The sequence below is a fragment of the Drosophila gunungcola genome (genome assembly GCF_025200985.1).
Source record: "Drosophila gunungcola strain Sukarami chromosome 2R unlocalized genomic scaffold, Dgunungcola_SK_2 000004F, whole genome shotgun sequence".
In the NCBI taxonomy this organism is placed as follows: Eukaryota; Metazoa; Arthropoda; class Insecta; order Diptera; family Drosophilidae; genus Drosophila; species Drosophila gunungcola.
In genome coordinates, this window is record NW_026453167.1 from 1751851 (window position 1) to 1775884 (window position 24034).

General features: G+C 41.1%; 5 protein-coding genes across 16 annotated transcripts; 2 read left to right on the forward strand and 3 right to left on the reverse strand.

Annotated features, from left to right (window-relative positions):
* Nucleotides 1-78: 78 nt before the first annotated feature.
* Nucleotides 79-23889, forward strand: LOC128254380 (kinesin-like protein unc-104). Of its 10 annotated transcripts, none has more exons than XM_052983448.1 (26): nt 80-455; nt 10502-10641; nt 10882-10964; nt 11024-11263; nt 11320-11504; nt 11573-11828; nt 11979-12142; nt 12199-12338; nt 12547-12588; nt 13310-13426; nt 13598-14380; nt 14439-14605; nt 14808-14998; nt 15826-16235; nt 16292-16469; nt 16530-16620; nt 16978-17274; nt 17343-17705; nt 18275-18455; nt 18588-18980; nt 19044-19155; nt 20887-20913; nt 21002-21191; nt 21258-21394; nt 21663-21764; nt 21825-23889. In XM_052983448.1, exons 2-26 carry the CDS (start codon nt 10542-10544, stop codon nt 21919-21921), a joined length of 5046 nt encoding a protein of 1681 aa, XP_052839408.1. In that variant the 5' UTR covers nt 80-455; nt 10502-10541; the 3' UTR covers nt 21922-23889. The 10 variants fall into 10 exon arrangements, 8 of the variants coding, with proteins under 8 accessions (XP_052839408.1, XP_052839413.1, XP_052839414.1 ...); XM_052983453.1 differs by lacking the exon at nt 12547-12588 and adding an exon at nt 15408-15632 and having other exon boundaries at nt 18275-18464; XM_052983446.1 differs by having other exon boundaries at nt 81-455; nt 18275-18464.
* Nucleotides 3875-6812, reverse strand: LOC128254381 (mitochondrial sodium/calcium exchanger protein). Of its 3 annotated transcripts, none has more exons than XM_052983456.1 (8): nt 6563-6812; nt 6429-6505; nt 5706-6031; nt 5367-5441; nt 4828-5313; nt 4560-4708; nt 4264-4498; nt 3875-4211 (listed from the first exon to the last, which is right to left on the reverse strand). In XM_052983456.1, exons 1-8 carry the CDS (start codon nt 6713-6715, stop codon nt 3916-3918), a joined length of 1797 nt encoding a protein of 598 aa, XP_052839416.1. In that variant the 5' UTR covers nt 6716-6812; the 3' UTR covers nt 3875-3915. The 3 variants fall into 3 exon arrangements, with proteins under 3 accessions (XP_052839416.1, XP_052839417.1, XP_052839415.1); XM_052983457.1 differs by having other exon boundaries at nt 6650-6810; XM_052983455.1 differs by having other exon boundaries at nt 3876-4211; nt 6429-6811.
* Nucleotides 8016-9607, forward strand: LOC128254384 (uncharacterized). The gene is made up of 2 exons (XM_052983461.1): nt 8016-8518; nt 9471-9607. Exon 1 carries the CDS (start codon nt 8226-8228, stop codon nt 8448-8450), a length of 225 nt encoding a protein of 74 aa, XP_052839421.1. The 5' UTR covers nt 8016-8225; the 3' UTR covers nt 8451-8518; nt 9471-9607.
* LOC128254382 (uncharacterized) lies at nt 19236-19915 on the reverse strand. Its single transcript, XM_052983458.1, has one exon. It carries the CDS (start codon nt 19896-19898, stop codon nt 19308-19310), a length of 591 nt encoding a protein of 196 aa, XP_052839418.1. The 5' UTR covers nt 19899-19915; the 3' UTR covers nt 19236-19307.
* On the reverse strand, nt 20289-20697 carry LOC128254383 (accessory gland protein Acp62F). Its single transcript, XM_052983460.1, has one exon. It carries the CDS (start codon nt 20655-20657, stop codon nt 20289-20291), a length of 369 nt encoding a protein of 122 aa, XP_052839420.1. The 5' UTR covers nt 20658-20697.
* Nucleotides 23890-24034: the final 145 nt, after the last annotated feature.

Sequence of the window (24034 nt, forward strand, 5' to 3'; positions counted from 1 at the left end):
GTGCATGGAGGCGTTTTCCAACACTGCCACTTGTCTGCGGGAGTGCCATCACTAGCAGACCAGCTGTGCGCAAACAAAAACAAAACAAAAGCCAGCCTGCCGCGGAATTGGGGGCGGAAAGGAAAATTCACATTTCCCCCGAGTTTTCCCGAGCTTGCGTGCTTTGCGCAGCTGCAAACAATTTTCCAGCACGCGTAGCCGAATGGTGGGACAAATGGCAAGTGCCAGCCGCTGGCAGAGTCGTTTGTTGCCCGTTCGCGTAATGGCCATCCTCGAAAAACGCCCGAACTTTTGAAACAAAAAAAAACGAGACAAAGGAAAGCAATTGAAATTTCCTGTTCGGTGACGAATTCACTTAAGTGCAATATTAATTTAACAAATAACTGTGATTGTGTGTTCGAGTGTGTGCAGAAAACTCTTTAAAAGCGACGACGAGGAAGTAGTTGTTTTTCAAAGTGAGTAGTTAACACTATTAATGGGCAAATTGGATCAGTATATCTCCTTTAAATATATGTTTGTTCAAAGTATAATTTGGTTTTTCACTAATGAAAAACTCCACTTGACTGTATTCGGGAAATTGTGTGAAAAATCAATATTCCACAGCCAGTTGCCCTAGAAATGCGCACGCATCTCCCTGCGGGAACTATTCCGACTTTCGTCCTGTTGCGGATCCTTAAACAGGTCCTTCAGCAGCTGTCCGCCTTTTTATCAAGCTATAAATAAAACCTCTAGACTCTGTTGTGTGCGAATTTCCCCGAGCATATGGTGCAACCTGTCATCCGGACACTTCCCGACTATTCAGAACAAACCCATTTACGTTATCGCCTCGCCAATTGACGTCAGGAGTGGAAACCGAGTTGCCAGGGGAGCTCCGCTTGTCGTCTACCGCTTCAAATCATTGTTGGCGGGCGGACAACCTCTGACCTTTGAGCCCTCACCTCGAGGCATCCCCATTCAAGCGATAAAGTTTTGTGGGAGGATGTAAAGGATGTCCATACGTCTGTGATGCGTGGGCGAACGATTTTCCTTTGAATGAGTATTAGAGTTATAGTATTATCACTGAATTATATTCCATCTTTAAAAATCCCTTGATGACCTTTGACCCATCGCCTCTATGCAAGCCCGACAATATTCAGTGGAAGTATATATATTATCCGTCTGTTATGCGTGTGCAATAAAGTTTCCTTTGAATTCCCACGTTTTTGCGCAATACATTGTTGCATGCTTAGCAAAAATAAAAAGTAATCAGTGTTAAAGTCATAGCTTATGAATAATATTTTTAATATCGTAAGCTTAGTCTTGATACAATAAATCATTCTTAAATCCCTAAATGAGTAAATCTTGTTGAGTAAAGCTAAAAATGGCAGTTCGAATATCCTCAACTCAAACCGCTATCCGCCACCAAATGTCAGAAAAATTTGTGATTGCTTATAACATATCAGTAAAATGTTGCTGTTTTTGTAGATTCATGCTTAAACAGCTTAAAAGTAAATTGATTGTAAATGGGTGATAAAAGACTCAATACTCGAATTTATGAAAACCGTTGATTATACCTTCAAAATACATAAAATATAATAGTAAAATTATATTTAAATTGTTTCAAAATCTAGCTTACTCATTATAATTTAGCAACGGATGACTATTAGACAAGATTTTTAAAATTGATTGTCACGCAATATTCTGAAATAAATGTACTTACCATATTAGGATTAAAATGAACTCAAATTTTTAAGTATTACATTTTTTTTCTGTGTAAAAGTATGCGTCATGTACACAGACACTGTGGTGTGATTATAGTGACCAGCTTGATTGAGAGATTAAGTGTGCAGTGGATTGGAGAGGGATTACGCATATTGTTTGCTTGTGATTGTTTGCTGTTCTAATAATAGAGTAAATCTCCGACAGGGCTCCATTCCTTGCCCCTCGGGAAATATAGATACACCAGCTTTAGGTCCAACCTAAGCTGGTGCCTTTTGAACAAAGCCAACCATAACCGCAGTTTACGAACCGCCCCATAAGTGTCATGAATAAATAAAAGAAAATACTTAAACCGGAAAAAAAAGACCGTAGGAAAAGAGTGGCCAGTGGGGGGCGAAGCAATAAACATAAATTTCCGCTGAACAGCATTAAAAAAGAAAATGTTTAGGGTGGGGAGAAACTCACCTGGTCATTCGCAATGGCTTCCTGCTCTGACAATTTTCCCTTGTTTATTATTAATTATATTTGGCAGGGTAAAGGAGCAAAAGCTTGTGGTTTGTCTGAAATGATTTATGTTACCTGTGGACTGCACTTTTAAGTGTTCCCCATTGCAGTTGCCCCAATATTTGGGGCGTGGTCGCCGCCCAATGCGGTCTACTTCATCACGTGCGGTCAGCTCCTCAGAAAAGTAGGCAACAAAAACTAGCCGAAAAGGAAATCACTTGCTAATCAACGTGTCCTGGCAGCCTCGTGTGTACAAATTATATATCGTACACATATAGAGCGACAGCTAGGCACCGAAAGTTACAACATTCCACACCAACATTGGGACTGTGCTGCGTGGCAAAATAAAAAAAGTACACAGTGGGAATAACTCTAAAAGTTGTTTGTGAATTTAGTTATTTATTTAGTTTTATAATTTTTCACGTTCGATTCCAAGCGACCTTTCATTGTAAAACAAAATGATCTTACAAAACTTTTTTTTATTTAAAAGTTTCAATTCTTTTTTTGCATATAAGTCATAGGAAAATACTCCTTTTTGGATTTTTCCTCTCTGCAGCAGAAACACAGAGTAAACAAACCTTGAAATTATGAGAGCCGAAAAAATATTTGGGAAGTGGGTGGAAAAGCAGGCCTGGCGTGGAAGTCAGGAATGTTTGCCTCTTGAAAGATGATTCACCATTTGGCTTGCTTTTCCTTCCTTCCTTACTTCCTTCCTTATGTCCTGTGGTTCTTGGCAATGCCACTTCGCTGGGACGCGACTGTGGCCAGGTTCCACACTCAAACACGAACATTTTCCTTGGATGAGTCATCCGCCATTTCTCTTTGCGGGTGTGTTGGTTTGGTTTTACTGCGTTTGTGCTTTTTGGCTTTTTTGCGTGGGGCAGGCTTTCTCCACCCCTTTCTCATACATTTTCCTCTATATTTTCTTATTTTTTTTAGCCCCACGCCTTCGCTGCAACGACTTAAATAACCAAATCGCATTAATTGTTTATGTTTTGGACTAAATGGAGGACCCAAGCACTCATACATTTTAGTTTTAAGTGTCCTGGGGGGGCTTTAAAAAATGAGGGGAATAAAGAGGGGTTTTATATACCCATGTCTGACACTCTAAGAGCTCTTGTTTTTCTCTATCCGCCAGCTATGAATGACATTTAAGCTGTAGACTTAAAAAATTGAATTTCAATTTAATTTCACGACCAGCCCAAAGCGAATACTTTTTAAGATGACTCATTCGCAGTGTTGTCTGCTGGAGTGTTACATTTTAATTGCTTGAGCCTCGCCAAAAGAGTCAGCGAACTAGCTTTTGAGCATGAAGCAGTGGAAAATTGAAACTCTTTGACTCATGAACTGTCATTGACATTCGCTGGCGGAAAATCCTTAAAGCTGCCAGTGCAAAAAAGGAATTGCGCAGCCAACAATGAACGTCAACGACCGCTTTTCCCACTCTCCCCCATTTTATTCAGCCACACACGCTCGGTATTATTTGGTTTCGTTTTAGTCTGTGTGTGCTTTTCGTTCCCCCGCTTTTCACGCACTCGCAGGAAAATTCTGCGCAGTAATGCCCATTTCAGCAGTAAGTCCCAGCAACTTGCGCTTTAAATTCCTTGTGCTTTTTTTTTTATTTTTACAAAATTACGTTTTAAACTTATGATTTCAGTCAAGATATCAAAAGATATTACAAATTTAAAATGATATATGCTCTGCGCTAATCACCTAAATATCGCCAAATGCAGCTGAAAGTTGTTTGTTTGGGGTAAACGAATGAATGACTTTCCGTTGAACTAACATCGAGAATATTATATAAATGATGTAAAGACCCATCGAATATAATCCCACAGAGCGACGGGCAAAAAATCCCAATGTTGTGGACCAGAGCAGGATGCTGAAAAGGCCCATACTGAGGAAAACGAAAGCGAAATTGCCATACTCCTCCATCTGATCCCGATGCATATTTTCGGAACCTACGAGGTTCCTAACGTAATTCACTGTGTTTGCGGTTACGATAATAGCTGTGGGATGTTCCATTATTATACGGCAATCAAACAAATACGGTTTACCAACTGAATAAAGGTCCTCCAATGGAGGATGCATATGCCATCCTGGGATAGCCGTGCGCAGCTAATGCTGCGTTGATAAAAAGCGTGCCCAGGTTCCCTGTAAAAGCCTTAATCGTGGCTCCCATGAAATCGTCATCTATGGCCATTAAACTACTAATTACTTCAAATAACGTATCGATTTCCGTGGCGCAGATAAAGATTATGAACATGGAGCCAGTCAGATTCATTACCGTAAAAGCCTGCAAATGTAAAGGGTGTTTATTAGCCTTAAATGCATGTTATGCATTGATTGTGGCTCACCCAGTGATAAGATGGTGGAATATCAGTCCGAGATTGAATCAAAACGAACACGGCAATCGGCACAGTGATCACAAGAGAGTAAGCCCCATAAATCAATTGGTCTTTTATGACAATGTACCATAAAGTGTTTCCCTTGCTGTGTATAAAGGCTGAATAAAAAAATAAAAATTTGCATAGTTAGAGGTTTGAAACCACTTCAAAATATATATTTTAAAACTACGTAAAAGTAATAAAAAAAATTAAATAAAAACAAAAAAAACCTACTCACCCATTAAGACCGATATAGATAGTGCAGGATTTACCATCATATTTATGCTGTTTAGAAGCTTGTTCCAGCCATGTTTTTCCATTTCATAGTCCACCAGCGGAATGTAGAGGGCGCAGAGGACCACAATTGGAGCTCTGAGCAGCAGTAACACGCGACTAAGAAGTTCGGCTTTCCGCCAATCTTTGCACTTGATGGGCCTCAGTCCGAGGAGGAATTCTTTGAATATTCCTCTGTTCTTTGGCAGAGTTCTGTCGTGCTTCACTAATCTGGTGAACCTTCGGTTGACGCTCACTCGATATGTTCGAACCATTCGCATAGTTGTGAACCGCATTCTGGTGCTCGTCACAATACTGTTTTTCTCATAAACCTCTACTTTCCTCGTGTCTTGTGAATAATATTCATACTTCCTTTCGAGATGTCGCAGTTTTAACAAGTTTTCCGGAGTTTGTTCTGCATTCAATAGCTCATCAATTTGTTTACCGATCGCTTTAGATGACAATTAGAATGTAATATTAAAAGTCCTGGGTAAAAATACTTACAGTCCAAAGCCCTGCGCAATAAGTAAAGATCTGCCACGTTCACTAATATGTAAATGACGTAGACAAAGGCCACAACTACATTGTATAAAAATATTTGAGGGATTAGTAGAATATTAGAATTAGATAAAGATAACTTGCGTCGTGTCCTGGTTGTAACTTTTCTGCACACCAAAATCTTTTAAAAGGTTTACATTCGTAAAAATTTTCAAAACATTTTTTTTTAAATGTTTCTAAAGATAAATTATGTATAATCCTAAGAATCTATCTGGACTATTTTTCTGTAATATTTTTTTTTGTAAGTTACAACCAGAACAGCCAGTAGTAGGTATAAATGCTCACTGGAAAATGTAACTTCGCTCGAAATAGTTTTGACGGTCATGAAATAATCCATTAAAAATGTCCCCAAAATCAAGAATAAAATGTCTCGGATTGTCTCGTAGGCATTCATCTGGAAGGGGCTAATGTAGCATACCAATCCCCCGCAAACCATGGTCACAAACAGGGCCGAGGACAAACTGTTGGCGAACACGGGCACATTTACCTCCACGCTTGCCAAGTTTGAGAATAGGTCGGCGGAACTGTTTCCAAATGCCAGTAGAGTAACGCCCGCTAAGTGCTCGTTCATATGGAGGAACCGCGATACGGTCTTCAGAGCAGGACTATAGCTGATATTTCCAAGTCATAATCAAAGTATATATTGAATATTAAATTATAAAATAATTGGAAATTAAATCGGAGATACGCTGGAATAGATATTATAAAATATTCTGCTCCATACTTAATAGACTGAGATCGTTTAAAACTTATAAAAAATTTATCTAGCATAAATAATAGCTTATAAAACACATACTATAATGAAATACCATAAACAGAGTTCCTTATATCATCTATAAAATAAGCAGAGGAAGTTATACACTTTCCTACATTTGAGGATCTCGAAGGAAGTCCTCTATTATATCTAACAGCTTTTATAACAATCATTGAAAAACGCATATGCTTTGCAACTTTCGATACCAAACATATCAAATTTATGTCATATGAGGTAATGTATTTTTAACTTACTAAACGTTGATCGTGTAGATCAGAAAAACCAGTATCTCGAAACAAAGCATCATAAACATTGTGATGAATACCGTTTCCTGGAAATTATTAACACACTTTAGATGGCAAGCAAGTAGTCTCATGTAGGGCACCACATTTGTACTCAAGTTGCAGTTCACGGATTTTTTAACGAAATCGCAACGCTCCTCAAAGGGAAATTGGTTGGCCGCATAGCAGCTAACCTTTTGCCAAAAGTTGTCGAACTCCGCGTCCAATTCATTGGGCTCAAATTTTGATTTGGTCGTCATTGTGGAGTAAGTTGTTAGCTAGCCGAAATCTAAGCTTTGAGTTTGAGATGAGTGACATTATAAATAGGTTTACTTTGTTTCTTCTATGTCAGCAATTCGTCTGAAATAGTTAAAATAGTTAAATAACGGAACATAGTTAAATTGTGGTGCCCATCATAACTCGTTTCTGGATCATTTGAATTCCAAAAATCAAAATCATTATTTTTAGACAATGGCAATTTGTCATGAAAACATCGTTTTTCAAAATTAATATATTAATAATAATAATATTTATAGCTCAACGATGAAATAGTGGTCAAAATGTCAAAACGATTGGTGCAGTAGTTTTAAGTTATGATGGACACTGACTTTAAAAACGTAGAACGTTAGAACATATCTTCGTCAATTTCGCTACGATCGACTTGAACTTTAGACACAATCTCTTATATTACGCGTTCATTTAAAATACTATAGAATATCGAATTTTTTTAACTCCAAGAACAAATCATTAACCTTAAAGCGGCGACTTTATTGTGGTGACACAATTGAAGACTCCCCCCAAACCCTGTTTCCTTTCAACATGTCTCAGCCATCAACCACATCCTTCCCCCTATTCCTCCAACTTTTCATTTTCCTGTCAGCGTCGGCGTCAGTTTTCAATGTCAATGTAATTACGCCGGAGAAGTATACAAATGAAACTACCGAGTAACATAAAAAGCCAAAGCTTGTCGTCTCATGGCGATGGGAAATCGATAGATTGAAAGAATTCGTTTTACGTCATCAGCTGGTGGATATACATGGCTTTGGTAGCTATAGCCACTGTGCCGGCAGCGATAGTGAAATAGCTCATAATAAGATCAAACATTCGAAAATGGGGGGTTGCCACACAGTGGCTGTCTGCGAAAGTGAGCACCTTGAGCTTGTAATGAAATTCTTTGTGCCAAATGGAAGACAGGCGGGCGTTTTGGCTTTGGTCGAACCCCTCAAGCTTTTAGATGAAATTTATGAAATATTTCGCATACCCATATACACCTCGCAGCCCACACACAATATACACTCCACAAAACCCCTGCCCTTCCAGTTTCTCCCCCGGATTTCGGCGCATGCGTTCTCTTGGAGGGCCGTACTGGACGTATCCTCTGAACTTTCCCAGAGCTCACTGTGTCGTCTACCCTTAACGGGTGCAGTTCGTTCTGGTCTTGAATCGTGCGCGAATTTATTTTCTAAGGCCCTCCGCTGGCAAGCCATCGATTTTGTGCAGAAAAGCCCAGAGTTTTTCCCCAACGAATAGTTGCCCAAAAAAAAAAATCAAACAAAGCGCAGCCAAGTAAATCAAATAACAAGTCCCAAATAAAACAATTTGTTTTAAGTGGCAAGCTATAAATTATTAATAAAATACTTTCCCCGCAAAAAAGGAGTGCAGAAATTTTCTCTGTTATACAGAAAGCCAGACCCCTACATATACACATATATGGAAACCTATATATATATAATCAGAATCCTTTAACTAAGTCCAAAAGAAGCTACGCGAATGTGCGCTTTTGGTTACCTCTTGTTTTTCGCCCTATTGTTAACAACAATTCTGGTGCTGTCCATCATTTTTGCTACCACCTCCAAGCGATCCATGCTGGATAGCTTCATACTAGTATTCAATTACACACAAGAAGAACAGCCAGACCAAGAAATGCAGCAGCAACAACAAACGGACTACTATCAGCAACAACCACAAATGTTTTTAAAACAGAAAATATTTTGAGTTCTATAAGTTGTATGAGAAAAAAAAAATAAAATAAAACGAAACGAAACAAAACGGAAAATCAATTGGTAAATGCTTCAAAAAATATTTGCAAAATTTCATCAATTCGCTCGACCAAAACATTTCAAAATTCTCGTGAAACACTAGCCCATAATTTCGTTTTACATAATTTCGATTAGCCTTTTTTTTCCATCATCTAGTATACAGTGGCCTCCAGTAAAGTGTGCATAGTGTGTAGAGTGTAGAGATTTCCTGGCTCGGTGTCCATGGCAAAGGCAACTTGAAAATTTATTAATAAAGGTCAAGAAGAACCCACTGAAGGATATGCCCGCGAACGTGGTTTGTGTGTGTTTGTGTGTGTGTGTGCTTGTGGTTAGAGGTCCTGCATATGGCATTAAGTGCCCGCCGTGTTACCCCGCAGGAAGCCATAAAAAGACCACTATATGACGCAGACGGCAATAAAAGCGAAGTAACGCGAAGGACCTCGAATGTTTCGTTCGTTGCTCAACAGCAAATGAGGGTTTACAAAGTGACGAATAAATTTTCAAGAGCCTAGCCATATAAACTGAGTGGAGGATATCAAAATAAAGGACTGCCAGACAAAGGATATATACCGCTTTAAATTACTTAATTTTTCCGTTTATCAATTTTTGCGCCTTCAACTTGCGTCAGTCTGCATATCATAAAAAATAAAATAAATACATAACACAAATATTTTGCATATTCAATCTCACTTTCGCCCCACTCTCTCTCCATTTCTCTCAGCTTTCTCTCCACATTTCTCCTGTCTAGCGCTTCTGCGCAAATTTTCCCGTGTAGACTTTTTACTGCAGGCTGTTGCACATTTGCTTTGACAGCTTCGTCAAATGGAAATTGAAAGAACAAAAAAACATAAACAAAAGTATTTTTGTCAGGTAAACAAAGAGAGAGAAAGGACGAGAAAGAGAGAAATTCTCACAGCTGCGCATTTGCTTCAAAATCGTTGGAATAGTTTCTAAACTTGGTCTCACAATATTTCAGGACTTTAGTGTACGCGAGTAAAAGAATTTCATTCTTGATCAAGTGAAATAACTACAGGAAAGTAAATAGATTAAATATAAAGTGTCATCTAAAAAAATACAATTCAAACAAAGCGAAATTCATAAAAAATAGCAATAAAGTGCTTTAAAAAAAGTGTTACAAAAACAAATCGCCTTTTTGGGCTATAATGAACTTAAAGGATACTGTTACCCTATAAGCTAACAGTTTTTTGAACGCAATTAAAGGTAAATACATTTTGTTAAATATATTTCAGTATTCCGACATTCTAGTGTTACTATAATAAATCCGCTTTTAAATCCTCCCCTTTTATGCTGGGGTGTGAGTGCTTTTCTTTATTCTGCCTTTTGTATTTGCTCGATGACTCATTCGAGTATTGGCCGACACTCGTCTGCGTTTTATTGGAAGCATTGTGGATTGTGGAATTTTTTCCCTTAGCTTCAAGTGTGAGAGTGGCTGGGTGTCTGTGAAATTTAAGAGGGTGGCGGGTTATACAAAACTATTTGCATAAAAGTAAAGTTTGAAAAAGGCAGAAAACTAATGCAAACCTGTGTGAATAAACTTAAATTTAGAAATTTAAAAATTTAAAAGTTGAATAATAAATACAAACAAATAAATAAAAAAAAAAACACTCTTGAATTCAAAATTCAAACTAGCTTATTTCTTCAACCGAAATTAAACGCAAAGGGCTTACAATACACAACTAAACAGTATCTCTTATAGAACATGAGCCACAACAGTCGTATAACTTAAAGACTGAACCCACATAAAAAAAGCCAACTCTAAGCCCCACCCCTGGCTTCAATTCAAATTTCCCTGGAGACTTGCCGGGGGCATGACTCATAGTTTCGATCTACCACAAGAACAAATCGTGGTTGTCGAGTACATAACCATAAAGTTGGGGCAATTATAAAATGTCAGTGCTGGCAGTGGGAGTCTCGAGCCAATTTGCAGCCCACTCGCATAGGAGAATGTCTATATAAAGTATTCCCTTTCCTCGATTTTCACTCCAGTTAACCGGAAACCAGGACACCCACTGAGCAGCAGGCCAAGATGTCGTCGGTTAAGGTGGCGGTACGAGTGCGCCCCTTCAACTCGCGCGAAATCGGCAGGGAGTCGAAATGCATCATCGAGATGGCTGGAGCCACAACGGGTAAGAGTCCTTCTTAATCTATAGATTGTCAGGGGTGCTCAAAACTTATAGCAGTGCATTTCACAATTAATAAAAACACGCACACATCTAACGGTCAAGGAAAAGACAACAAAATTGAGATTTGGATTTGCGATAAAAAAAACCTCAATATTATTGGTATTTATATTTTTTTTTTGCATAGACGTGAGCACCCCTCTTATAGATTTACTTTAATATAATACCTAACAATATTTTTTTTAGCCATCACCAATCCAAAGGTGCCGCCCAACACAAGCGATTCAGTAAAGCGCTTCAACTTTGATTACTCCTACTGGTCACATGATGTAGGTTCAGCTCAAAGTTACATAAGAAGAAATAAGTTAAACATTATGTATTTTTAAAGCACCACGATGCGGATTTCTCCACACAATCGATGGTCTACAAGGACATTGGTGAGGAGATGCTGCAGCACTCCTTCGATGGCTACAATGTCTGCATCTTTGCCTATGGCCAGACAGGAGCTGGCAAATCGTATACCATGATGGGCAGACAGGAGGAGCAACAGGAGGGCATAATACCCATGATATGCAAGGATCTGTTCACTCGCATTCAGGACACGGAGACCGATGATCTCAAATATTCGGTGGGTTGTAAACAAAAGTCTAAAGTTTTCTGATTCTAATTTAATAACACTTACAGGTTGAGGTTTCCTACATGGAAATCTATTGCGAGCGGGTAAGGGATCTGCTGAACCCCAAGAACAAGGGCAATCTTCGTGTGAGGGAACATCCTTTGCTGGGTCCCTATGTGGAGGATCTGTCTAAATTGGCCGTTACCGATTACCAGGACATTCACGATCTCATTGATGAAGGCAACAAGGCTCGGTGGGTTATATTACAACAAGAATTACCAGTATTTTCTTTAATTAATCAAATTTTTTCACAATTTTTAGAACCGTGGCTGCCACCAACATGAACGAAACGAGTTCCCGTTCACATGCGGTATTCACCATCTTCTTCACCCAACGTCGTTATGATACCATGACCGATTTGACCACGGAGAAGGTCTCCAAGATAAGCTTGGTGGACTTGGCTGGCTCGGAGCGAGCGGATTCCACCGGAGCTAAGGGAACCCGATTGAAGGAGGGAGCCAACATCAACAAGTCACTGACCACTTTGGGCAAAGTTATCTCAGCTCTAGCGGAGGTGGTAAGTTTTGAACTTACTTACATTCGATATTAAGCAATATGCTACTAAACGAATTCTCTTTTTCTGCTGCCTTTTTACTTAACAGTCTGTAAGTTTGCCTGTATTTATAGTTCCCTTCACTGTTACTAACGTATTTATTTATTTTTAAAGGCTTCCAAGAAAAAGAACACCAAGAAGGCTGACTTTATACCCTATCGTGATTCAGCCTTGACTTGGTTGCTCCGCGAAAACTTGGGCGGTAATTCCAAGACAGCTATGATTGCAGCTATTTCACCAGCAGATATTAACTACGACGAAACCCTCAGCACTTTGCGGTAAGTCTTTGTTTCTTTAAACAAATAAAAATTTAATTTATATATTATTTAAATAGCTATGCGGATCGTGCCAAGCAAATTGTGTGCAAGGCTGTTGTCAACGAAGATGCCAATGCCAAGCTCATTCGCGAACTTAAGGAAGAAATTCAGAAGTTGAGGGATCTACTCAAAGCCGAGGGCATTGAGGTGCAGGAAGGTAAGTCATGGCTTAGTCTAAACCATCTAGATTCGGTTAGAATACCTTCCCAACTAAGCTAGAGTACATTAAACCCAGCCACACAACAAATTACTCGCTACACTTGAATAACAAAACACGAAAAAACCCTGCCTAAGTTAGTCTTAGTCGTAGTCTAGTTATGCTAGAAAACCAGAACAAATCCAAAACAAAAACCTATTTCGTTTAGGACCCGATGGCAAAGTGGTGTGTGAGAAGCGCGATGCGAATAGTAAGTAAAGCCAACAGCAATCCAGCGCTAAACAAAACTCAAAGGCTTCACATGCAACAATTGTTATTTAATAAATATGCAAAAATATGTACAGTGCGTTTCAGAGCTTAAGGTGACTTTATATATATCAAGTGCATTTTTTCATGGTTAAATAATAAATCGACTTCTGTTGTAATGTTTCAATGGTAAATAGGAAAAGTTTTCTTGAAGTTCATTTATATAGTTTTGAAACGCACTGATATTGTAGTTTAACCACTGCCAATAATCTTACATAGCTCTCGGTGTGTGCGTCTGTATTGTGCTGTATCGTCAAAGCTTCTATACAAATCGCTTCAGGACGAATATAAACCAATTATTTACCCCATACGATAATCACAATCGAGTCCTCTTTATGTTGCTTTAAAATACGCCAAAGAGACTTAAATAAAAGTATTTAATGATTTATTTGAGTTGCCAAAGTCCAAAAAGAAAGACTGGCACCAACTCTTACAAGTCCGCACTGTTTTTTTGAAGGCTAGAAAGTGGACATGCCAGAGTAATGCATTAGTCCCCCATAAAACCATGAACCATTGGCATTTGCTTCGTTCCGTATAAAATGAACATTTATATCCTATATATCTTTATGTATTTCATACCCTTATAACCTTAGCACGCTTATCACTGCGCTTGTGACCTCTACAAATCAAGGTTTATTTTTCTAATACCTATTTTGGTTTTACAGAGGATGAGCTCACCAAGTCCACGGTTATCAAGTCGCCTTCCAAGTCACGGAATCGCAATGGATCCACCACTGAGATGGCAGTGGATCAGCTGCAGGCCAGCGAGAAACTCATTGCAGGTGAGTGTGTAACCATAAACACGTTATTAAAACAGGGTCATCCTAACGACACGAGCTTAAAACTTATAATTTAGTGCTCTAGTCACAAAAGTCATTTGGATAAGCAACGCACTTTTATGTTTTTACTAGATCTAATCCAAACTTTCTATAATCATGATTAAATTCCCACAGAACTCAATGAAACCTGGGAGGAAAAACTAAAGCGCACAGAGGAGATTCGAGTTCAGCGAGAGGCGGTCTTTGCCGAAATGGGCGTGGCCGTCAAGGAAGATGGCATCACTGTGGGCGTATTCTCGCCCAAGAAGACCCCACATCTGGTCAATCTAAACGAGGATCCCAATCTTTCCGAGTGCTTGCTGTATTACATCAAGGAGGGTCTTACCCGACTGGGAACCCATGAGGCCAATGTTCCGCAGGATATTCAGCTCTCCGGATCACACATCCTGAAGGAGCATTGCACTTTCGAGAATCGAAACAGCACAGTGACCCTTCTGCCGCACAAGGATGCCATAATCTATGTGAATGGACGCAAGTTAGTTGAGCCGGAGGTTCTGAAGACTGGATCTCGAGTGATTCTGGGCAAGAATCATGTGTTCCGTTTCACCAATCCGGAGCAGGCACGCGAGTTGCGTGAGAAGATCGAGACCGAGAACGAGGCGGAGAACGAGGTGGAGAAGTCGGACACCCAGCAGGTGGACTGGAACTTTGCCCAGTGCGAGTTGCTCGAGAAGCAGGGCATCGATCTGAAGGCCGAGATGAAGAAGCGGCTGGACAACCTGGAGGAGCAGTACAAGCGGGAGAAGCTCCAGGCCGATCAGCAGTTCGAGGAGCAGCGCAAGACCTACGAGGCTCGCATCGATGCCTTGCAGAAGCAGGTGGAGGAGCAATCGATGACCATGTCGATGTACAGCAGCTACTCGCCGGAGGATTTCCACCAGGAGGAGGATGTCTACAGTGAGTGGATTTCCAGTTAATCGGGAGTATAAAGTTGTAAATATTTCACCATCCTTAGCCAATCCCATGTATGAGTCCTGCTGGACAGCTCGCGAGGCGGGCTTGGCTGCCTGGGCATTCCGCAAGTGGCGTTACCACCAATTCACCTCCTTGCGAGACGATCTCTGGGGCAATGCCATATTCCTCAAGGAAGCGAATGCCATTTCCGTTGAGCTAAAGAAAAAGGTAAAGCTGTCGACCTAATAAATAGTATTTATACAGCTGCGGTCAAAATTTTCATTGAAAGACTTAAATTAAAAAAAAATTGCTTATGTATAAAAAATTATGTTTTAAAGGACTCAGGGGGCTCATTGCTTCATTACTAATGCTTTGAAAGCAATTGTATATACATGTAGTTTAAATTACATTTTTTAAACTTATATTTTAGGTGCAATTCCAATTTACTCTATTGACCGACACCCTTTACTCCCCCTTGCCACCTGAGTTGGCCTCCAGTGTGGCTCCTTTGCATCAGGAGGACGAGTTTGGGGCACCACCAGTCTCCAAAACTTTGGTGGCCGTCGAGGTGACCGACACCAAGAACGGAGCCACTCATCACTGGTCGCTGGAGAAACTACGGTAAGTTCTTCTATATCCAATAAACCATTCGAATTCCTGCTCCTCCCTCACGTTCATTCTTCTGTGCACTTTGGTTTGGAGATCTTAAATTTAAAGCTGGCTTTTGATTATTCTGTTATTAATACGTGCATGGTGGTTGTAGTTCATGGATTCTAGTTTTTTATCAAATGCGCTAGAATTTGTTGGTTAATTTTGTAACTTTGGCTGTTAACGAAGCGAAGATCACGCCGCCACCATTTACGCCTCAAGTCTCTCATCGCCATTATTCGCCAAAGCTCAGACAGCTTGCTAGGTTATTTTCGGAAACAAATGTTGATTTTTGACTTTTCGGTTCTTTTACTACGTATCCCGAAACCCGAAACCCAAACCCACAAATTCCATCCCAAAATCATTTTCGTACACAAACAAGCTATCGCCTCGAACTGATGCGACAGATATACAATGTCGAGAGCCCACCATCGTCCATGCTATTCGATACGTCCGGCATGGAGGCGCTGAGCGGATGGATCGCACCACCACCCAGCCACCAAGATCCGCATCCAGATCCAAATCCAGATCCACATCCAGATCCAGTGGAGCCACCAGTCGAAAGCGAACGGGGCCGCCTCACATTGGCCAATCTGATACCTTCTAGGTTTGCTTTGACCGCAGGTTTTCATTTGTATATAGACGTTTAGAATCTCTCCTTAGTTGTAGTTGCATGGCTTTCCATCTGGAGCGACGCTCTTCCCGCACCTCTATACCTATGCAAATTTATATTATTATTTCTCCAGCATAAAAAGAGAATACCAATTTCATGTTTCTAATTCTTGGAATCTGTTTTTTAGGCAACGTTTGGAGCTGATGCGCGAAATGTACCACAATGAGGCCGAGATGAGTCCCACTTCGCCGGACTACAATGTGGAGAGCCTGACGGGCGGGGATCCCTTCTACGATCGCTTCCCCTGGTTCCGGATGGTTGGTCGCTCCTTCATCTACCTGAGCAACCTGCTCTATCCGGTGCCACTGGTGCACAAAGTGGCCATTGTCAACGAGCGCGGCGATGTGCGTGGCTATCTGAGGATTGCTGTTCAGCCCGTTCTTGATGAGGAGTCCATTGATTTCAACAATGGTGTCAAGCAGTCGGCTCGTTTGGTCTTCAACGAGGATGATGCCAAGCCCAAGTATCGGGCTCTCAATGAGAAGGATGATGTGCAGCGTTATATCGACAATGGTGGTCTAGACAGCAAGTTGGAAGGTTAGTTTAAATAAGCTTTGGACATACTTTTCATTCATTCATATCCCGCTTAGCAGAACTTGAGGATGTGGATTCTGGGCGTGGCATTGACTCCAATTCCGCTTCCGAGTGCCATGAGAATGCCGAGGAACCTGGCGAGCATCTGCAGGTGGGCAAGGAGTTTACCTTCCGGGTCACCGTACTCCAGGCCACTGGCATTGGCGCCGAATACGCTGATATCTTCTGCCAGTTCAAGTAAGTAATCTTTTAAAAATTCCCTTTAACATTGTGGTTTATAAAAGATTACCTTGACAGCTTCTTGCATCGACATGAGGAGGCCTTCTCCACCGAACCGGTCAAGAACTCAGCTTCAGGCGCTCCTCTGGGCTTCTACCATGTGCAGAATGTAAGTACAACTTTAGACTAAAATATAGGTCGTAAATAAGAGTAATGAGTTTAACAAAATGTATGCCCAAGAAAGCTTTTAGGAAGAACAACAAAAATGCATACATTTCATTTTTGAATAACGTAAAAACAAGGTTTAGTTTTTTTTGTTTATAAAAAATGAAAATAAGTTTTATTTTATTAAAATTAAAAATAAATCAGAAAGCAAATATCTTTAGATCCGATTAGTGTATTAAAAAAAATCTTAAAATATTCAACACCTTCCATATGAGACATCACAAGTACTTTGAGAACGAATGATATTGTGATTGAAAGAATCCTTAACACTGAAATATATATATAATTGCACTTTCTATAGATAACTGTACCGGTGACCAAATCCTTTATCGAGTACTTGAAGACCCAGCCGATTATGTTCAAGATCTTCGGTCACTACCAGACGCACCCATTGCACAAGGATGCCAAGCAGGAGTTTGTTTCCCGGCCACCACCACGTCGCATGTTGCCACCGAGCATACCCATCAGCCAGCCGGTGCGCAGTCCCAAGTTTGGACCTCTGCCCTGTGCGCCCACGTCCACCGTTTTGGCCAAGCACGATGTGCTGGTTTGGTTCGAGATCTGTGAATTGGCTCCCAATGGAGAGTATGTGCCATCGGTAAGTGTAGTGCGCTGTAAACATTTAGATTTTTCAGTTAGTAATGCCAATTTCGCTATTTTTAATAGGTGGTCGAGCACAGCGATGATCTTCCCTGCCGCGGGCTTTTCCTCTTGCATCAGGGCATCCAGCGGCGCATTCGCATCACCATCGTTCATGAGCCCACGGCGGAGGTAAAGTGGAAGGACATCAACGAGCTGGTGGTGGGTCGTATTCGCAACACCCCGGAGTCATCCGATGAGCAGGACGAAGATGCCTGCGTGCTGTCGCTGGGTCTGTTCCCCGGCGAAGTGCTAGAGGTGCCCGGAGACGATCGGTCCTTCTACCGCTTTGAGGCCGCCTGGGACTCGAGTCTGCACAACTCGGCACTGCTCAACCGCGTCTCCCAGGGCGGTGAGACCATCTACATCACCCTCAGCGCTTATTTGGAGGTGGGTTTATTTAAAAAACATGTAGGAACTATTAGTTACCCGTTGCTCAATTAACCCAGAAAATAATGGGGTCGTAGGTGGCGCCATCTGCCGAGCTGTTGATCAACACCTTAAGCAAAGAGAGAACCCCCAGCTAAGAGATATTCGCTTTCTTCCGTTCTTTTATGCTCCCTCAAATAAAATGAACTCCATTAATAACTTTATTGCCAATTATTTCTAAACTTTAGGTTCTAATTTAAAAATTTTTGATTTGTCGATACATATTGAGCGAGTAAACATAGACCGCCCAATAACTGTTCTCTACCATTTTTTAAAATGGCAAGACAAAGTCAAAATAAACAATAAACTTGCGCTTCGTAAACTTAACTAAAATCTGCATGTTAAATCCTAAATCTCTAGTTTGTATAGTTGTCACGAAATCGACATGTCTAATTCGATCCTGATCCTGATTAAGAATATATATACTACTTTATAGGGTCGGACACACTTCCACCTGTTACATATTTTTTTTTATTTTGCGAGTAATGGGTGTTCTAATTGTTCTTAATCAATGTTTTTGACTCTTGCAGCTGGAGAACTGCGCTCGCCCGGCCATCATCACCAAGGATTTAAGCATGGTGATCTATGGACGTGACGCTCGCACCGGACCGCGCTCCCTGAAGCACCTGTTCTCCGGGCAGTACCGCAATCCGGAGGCCAATCGTTTGACCGGCGTCTACGAGCTGGCACTGCGCAGAGCATCCGAAGCAGGTAGTCCAGGTAGCAATTCTCATTGTAGTTGTATACTCGTACTCAGTCCGCTTGCACTTGCTTGTCGAAAACCCGGGAGCTGACCCCCACTAATCCCCATTGCCATTACTTTTTTGTTTTTTGTTTGTACAGGTGTTCAGAGGCGTCAGCGTAGAGTGCTGGACACCAGCTCCACTTATGTGCGCGGTGAGGAGAACTTGCATGGCTGGCGGCCAAGGGGCGACTCCCTGATCTTCGACCACCAGTGGGAGCTGGAGAAACTCACGCGACTGGAGGAGGTGGGTCGCATGCGGCATCTTCTGCTGCTGCGCGAACGTCTGGGCATGGACACCAACCCGAATCCGACCACCAAAACCGAGAAGGATGTGTGCAATCTGGCCGCCCGGGCAGCCACCTCACCCGTGCACATGGTCATTCCACAGTCGCCGCAGACGCCGGTCAAGGATCCGCAGCAAATCATTCCAGAGCGGGAGTACAACCAACGGGAGCAGGACCTCATGCTCAAGTGCCTGAAGCTAGTGCAGGGTGGGTTCAAGTTTGAATACTTTTTTAGCCAACTTGTAACTGATTTCTAACTTCATTTTTAAGGACGCTATACCAAGAGCGAGGCCAACGACACACAGACCCAATCGGATGTCTCGCCCAGCGATGAGGGATGTGCCGACATGACCGTCAGCTGCATCTCCAGCAATTCCATGGAGTGAGTAGTCGCCTAGCCATTCTCATTTTGCACGACATCAGAGCACATCCACACCCCATCTTAGTTAGCTTGCATCCATCCGGCTTTCTTGGTTTATTAAGACAAACAAAATTGGCACGACACCACAGCACACCCATTACACCACACACAGCTCACAAAAACACCCTGTAGATCCCATTCTTGCTCTGTACCACTCCTTTGGGGCAGTCGGAGCGCAGGTTGCAGGCCCGCCGGGCAATATTGTAGACAAATCCGTGCTTACAGCGGCAGGGCGGCCCGCATAGCGGTACACAGTACTTGGAGCGGTACTCGCAGGTCTCCGGACAAACGCCCGCACATCCCACATTGGTGGAATTGTGACAGCAGCCGAAGTAGAAGGGCTGCTTGATCAGCTTCTCCTCGGGAAGTGGCTTCCTTTTTAGGGCTATCATTTCGCCCACCGGATGAATGACGCGGTGTCCCACCTCCAGGCTATCAAACTCCAAAATATCCAACTTATGTGGCTTTTCAAAGAACTCGTCTTCATCTCGCAAGGCATCCAAGTGATCCATCGTACGAGCGGTGCGAAAAGTGGGCGGAATAGTTACGGTCACTGGAAGTTCATCCGGCCAGGTAATCTCAATATCTAGGGTGGCCTCTGTAACGTCTTCGGGCCAGGTCACTTCCTCCTCGGTGGTTTCCGCTGCCCTTTCCAAACATCTTTCTAAGATTAGTAAAGAAAAAAATAGCTTAAGACATGACATTGTTGACAATCTTATTGAGACTGCAGTTAAAAAAAAATGTTATGCTTTAACAAAAAATGGGTTCTTCTGAGATCGCTGTGAAATTTCGATTTGCTTGGGTCAGTCAACTTATTTATTCAAATATTCCAGTTGGTCTTAGTCATCTGAAATGATCAGAACTTCTAGTTATATTCAAAAATAAGTCATTTTACAAACTTAAAGTTAAAGAAAATATGTCCCCTGCTAAAACACTCGATGAGTGGCCACAACCTTCTTTAAATATTTTTGAAAGCTAAACTAAATAAGGCCATTGTAGAGAAAATGTTTGAAAACTTTTGTTTATATCAAAATTTCAAGTTTTATTCAAATATTAGTAATTTTACAAAATTAAGAATGAATTTATTATGGCCCCTATTGAAAAACACGATAAGTTTGCACAATTTTCTGTTTTATATCCGGAGAGCAGTCAGATTTCAAGATGCACAGCTGCAGTTTTTCATCAAAGACATAGTCCGGTTTGCATACGCAATTCACACCGCAGAAACTGGGGCACTTGAGCGATTTGAAGGCGCAGGTTTCGGGACAGACTCCAGCGCACCGCATCATGGTGGCATTCTCGCCGCAGAAGCCCGGAAACGGATTCCAAATGTACTTGACGCGATCCGGGTCCGGGTCCACCTCATGGTTGAGAATGTGTTCCTGTGCAAAGCCAGTTGACATCACTGATTTTATTAAAAACGCTGGCAACAGCAGCAAACAGAGAAGCTTAAACCAAATCATTCTTAAAGCTCAATGCAACTGACGCTCTTAAAAATAATTTCCATTTGTTTGAAACATTTTTATGGCTACTGCTGCCAGCTGTTTCCCAGTAATTGCCGTTCATTTTATCACTGCAGTGCAATAACTAACAAAAACCCCACCACTCATTTTCCCAATAACTCGAGATACTCAAAAACAAAACTTCCAATATTTTATTTGTTTTCCTTTTGGTTTTCTTTTACACAATTAGAAACAACAAATTTGTAAATCGACGCAGGTAATTTTCTGTTCTATCCAGAGAACCTAAACCTAAACCAACTCTGAAATGAGGCTTTAGCTAATTGTTCATACCTTTTTTGCACCAGATTATGTTCGCCGGATCGTGCTGATGCACCCAACGGATGGGAGGCACCTGCTCCGGCCACTCAGCCGGCTCTGCCCCTGCGCCTCTATGTGCCGGAGCTGGAGGAGATTCGCGTGAGTCCAGTGGTGGCCCGCAAGGGCTTATTGAACGTCCTGGAGCATGGCGGTTCCGGCTGGAAGAAGCGCTGGGTGGTAAGTTTCCACTTGCCGATTTTTTTCTATTTAGATAACTCTATTTTAAAAATATTTTGTAAATAGATTGTACGTCGTCCCTATGTGTTTATCTACCGATCGGAGAAGGACCCCGTTGAACGGGCCGTCCTCAATCTGGCCACTGCTCAGGTGGAGTGCAGCGAAGATCAGGCGGCCATGGTCAAGATACCCAACACATTTAGGTGGGTTCGTTACTGGTATCAAAAGAAAACATTTATATGTTTTAGAAGAGAGTGCTTTTTCGAGTATAAAAAAGTATGTTTTAAGGTGTTAGTAACTTTAAAATTAAAATATTTTTAAAATATACCAATACGTCCTAAAAATTTTAAGCCAAACTAAATTGAGCATTGAATGAAAAGTATTCGTTGCGTAGGCGACTATCTAACTTTAAAAGCGTTTTTCTCAAAATGAAATTTTGCAAATAACTTAACAACTTTAATTTCCGAATAGTGTGGTGACCAAGCATCGTGGCTATCTGCTGCAGACCCTTGGTGACAAGGAGGTGCACGACTGGCTGTACGCTATCAATCCATTGCTGGCTGGGCAGATCAAGTAAGTCAAGGCGGTGAATGGACTGCCTCAAATACTAATTGTATTCATTTTCCTCAATAGATCCCGCCTGGCGCGACGAACTTTGGAGCCGGCCAGCCAGACGGCTTCGCAGATTCAGGCCACCAGTGCGGCGAGTGCCAACAGTGCGAGCAAATGAGATACGATCACGATGGAGTCCGTTTTGGTTTACTGAGACGCAGGCTATGGCTGGCTGCAGCGCCTGAATATCGCCCGACGACTGGTCAGGCGGAGATCACAGCCGACGACAGGGGCAGCAGCTGGCAACTGAGTGACATGGCCTGGAGGATTCCATCGGAAGTAGTAGGAAATCGAGGATTGTTGCTAGGGCAAGGCTGAGATGGCAAATCGAAATCGAATGAGAAAACCACTGATTATGTGGCAGAGAGAAACCAAATGCAAAGCGTACGTAATTATTAAGTAGTTCAACAACCAGTTTATGGATTAAATTATGTATTTCGTGATTAGTTGGCCACGGCCCAAAAGAATAGGCACTAGAGAGCAGCTCCAGTCAGATACGATAGCCTACTTTTGTAGAACCCCTTTTCGGTTAAGTTTTTGGACAATTTTGTAAATAGCTTTCGTTTGATTCGATTGTATAAATATTTGGTATTAGTTAATGGATCGTTTAGTTTGAGTTCCCACGTGATATTATGTTGATCAGTTAGAGTATGAATTATTTTCTCAAGTATGCGACAATTATGTAAAGCTTATAATGCAAACAAACACACACACACGTATATGCATTTTAAAGGAGCAAACTAAAGCAAAATACAGAAATATATATAAAGGAGGAACTATATATAAACAAATTAATGTATAAAACCCCATATATTTGCTGTTTATACACAAATTTTCATGTACTTGTATCTTGTATTGTTTAACTTAAAAGTAAAAGAAGAGCAGGCAACCGCCAGAGATAAATATGATACCAAAAATATGTGTGTGTTAAAGAAAGACCGTACAGTATATAGGATATAGGAGTCGTGAGGTATAAGCTCAGCAAAATTTGCGAAATCTCTATGAAGGTAAAGATTATTGTTAGATCTAACAAACAGAACTATATATGCGAATGTAACTATTTTACACACCAGAAAATCGGCGCTGCTATAAAACAGCTGCCCCACATTGTCAACTGTTGACGGCTTTTAAGGCTTCTCCCCCACAGACACCTCCCAAAAAAAGGACAGTTTCGCTTCTATAATGCTCCCACTCGGAACCACCTGCTAAAGCTTCAAGCAACAAGTTACGAAACAACCTATTGTAGTTTTGATAAGAGTCTTAACTTAGTACGCAATGGCCACCTGTACATTTCCCAAAACGAAAACGAAAACAAAAACGAAACCGAAATTTTGCTTTGCTTGCCAAAAGATATTTAAAATTTAACTTACGTTTTGCCTTCGGTTGACGCACGAGCTTAGGTCAGGTTAAAGGATCAATTGGAGCTTCACTTGTGCCCGGATCACAAGTTCCGAAGCTCATAAAAGTTGTTGATGGAGTCACTTTCGTCGGTGTCCGCAAATGAACACTGATCGTTAAGAGATCGTTGCTGGATGAAGATAATTCGCATTCTGAGTCGGCGTTTTGGGTTTGAGTTTATTGTAGCAAAATGTAAACATTTGTTAAACTATTGAATTAATTTCGAATTGTAACATATTAGAGAATTGTAATTAACAATAATCATTATACGAGCATACGATTATATGATACCTATGTAATAACCTATTTTGGCCCAGTTTGAATTTACCAACAATGAATGGCACACAAACAAAAATATAGAGCTATGTATTAGCCATGCGAGGTAAACGAGCAAACAACTCAACTTATATATGCGTATATGGTACAATACATTTCAAAATCTATCTAAATATGTACATCGGCTATATATCAATGTATGTACGAGATGATTGCCTGGCAAGCGTTTTAAATTACAGATTAAAGACCAGAGAGCAGAACCAATACGGATCAAGTTAATGGAAATGAAATGGAATGAAAACCTATGCTATGTGTGTGTATAATCCAAAACAAATTGATATATGCCAGGGCGTATCACTATTAAAGAAATATAAAATAAAACGGCTTTAAATAAAATCTGTAAATTATCAAATGGCTTTTACTTTTCTGAATGTTATATTTATCTGTATATCTATTCTTAAAAATTCAAAATTTAGGTTTTCCGGATTTATTGATAAACAGACATTTAGGTTGTTAGTCTGTTGAATTGCTTAAGATGTACATACAAATATGTACCC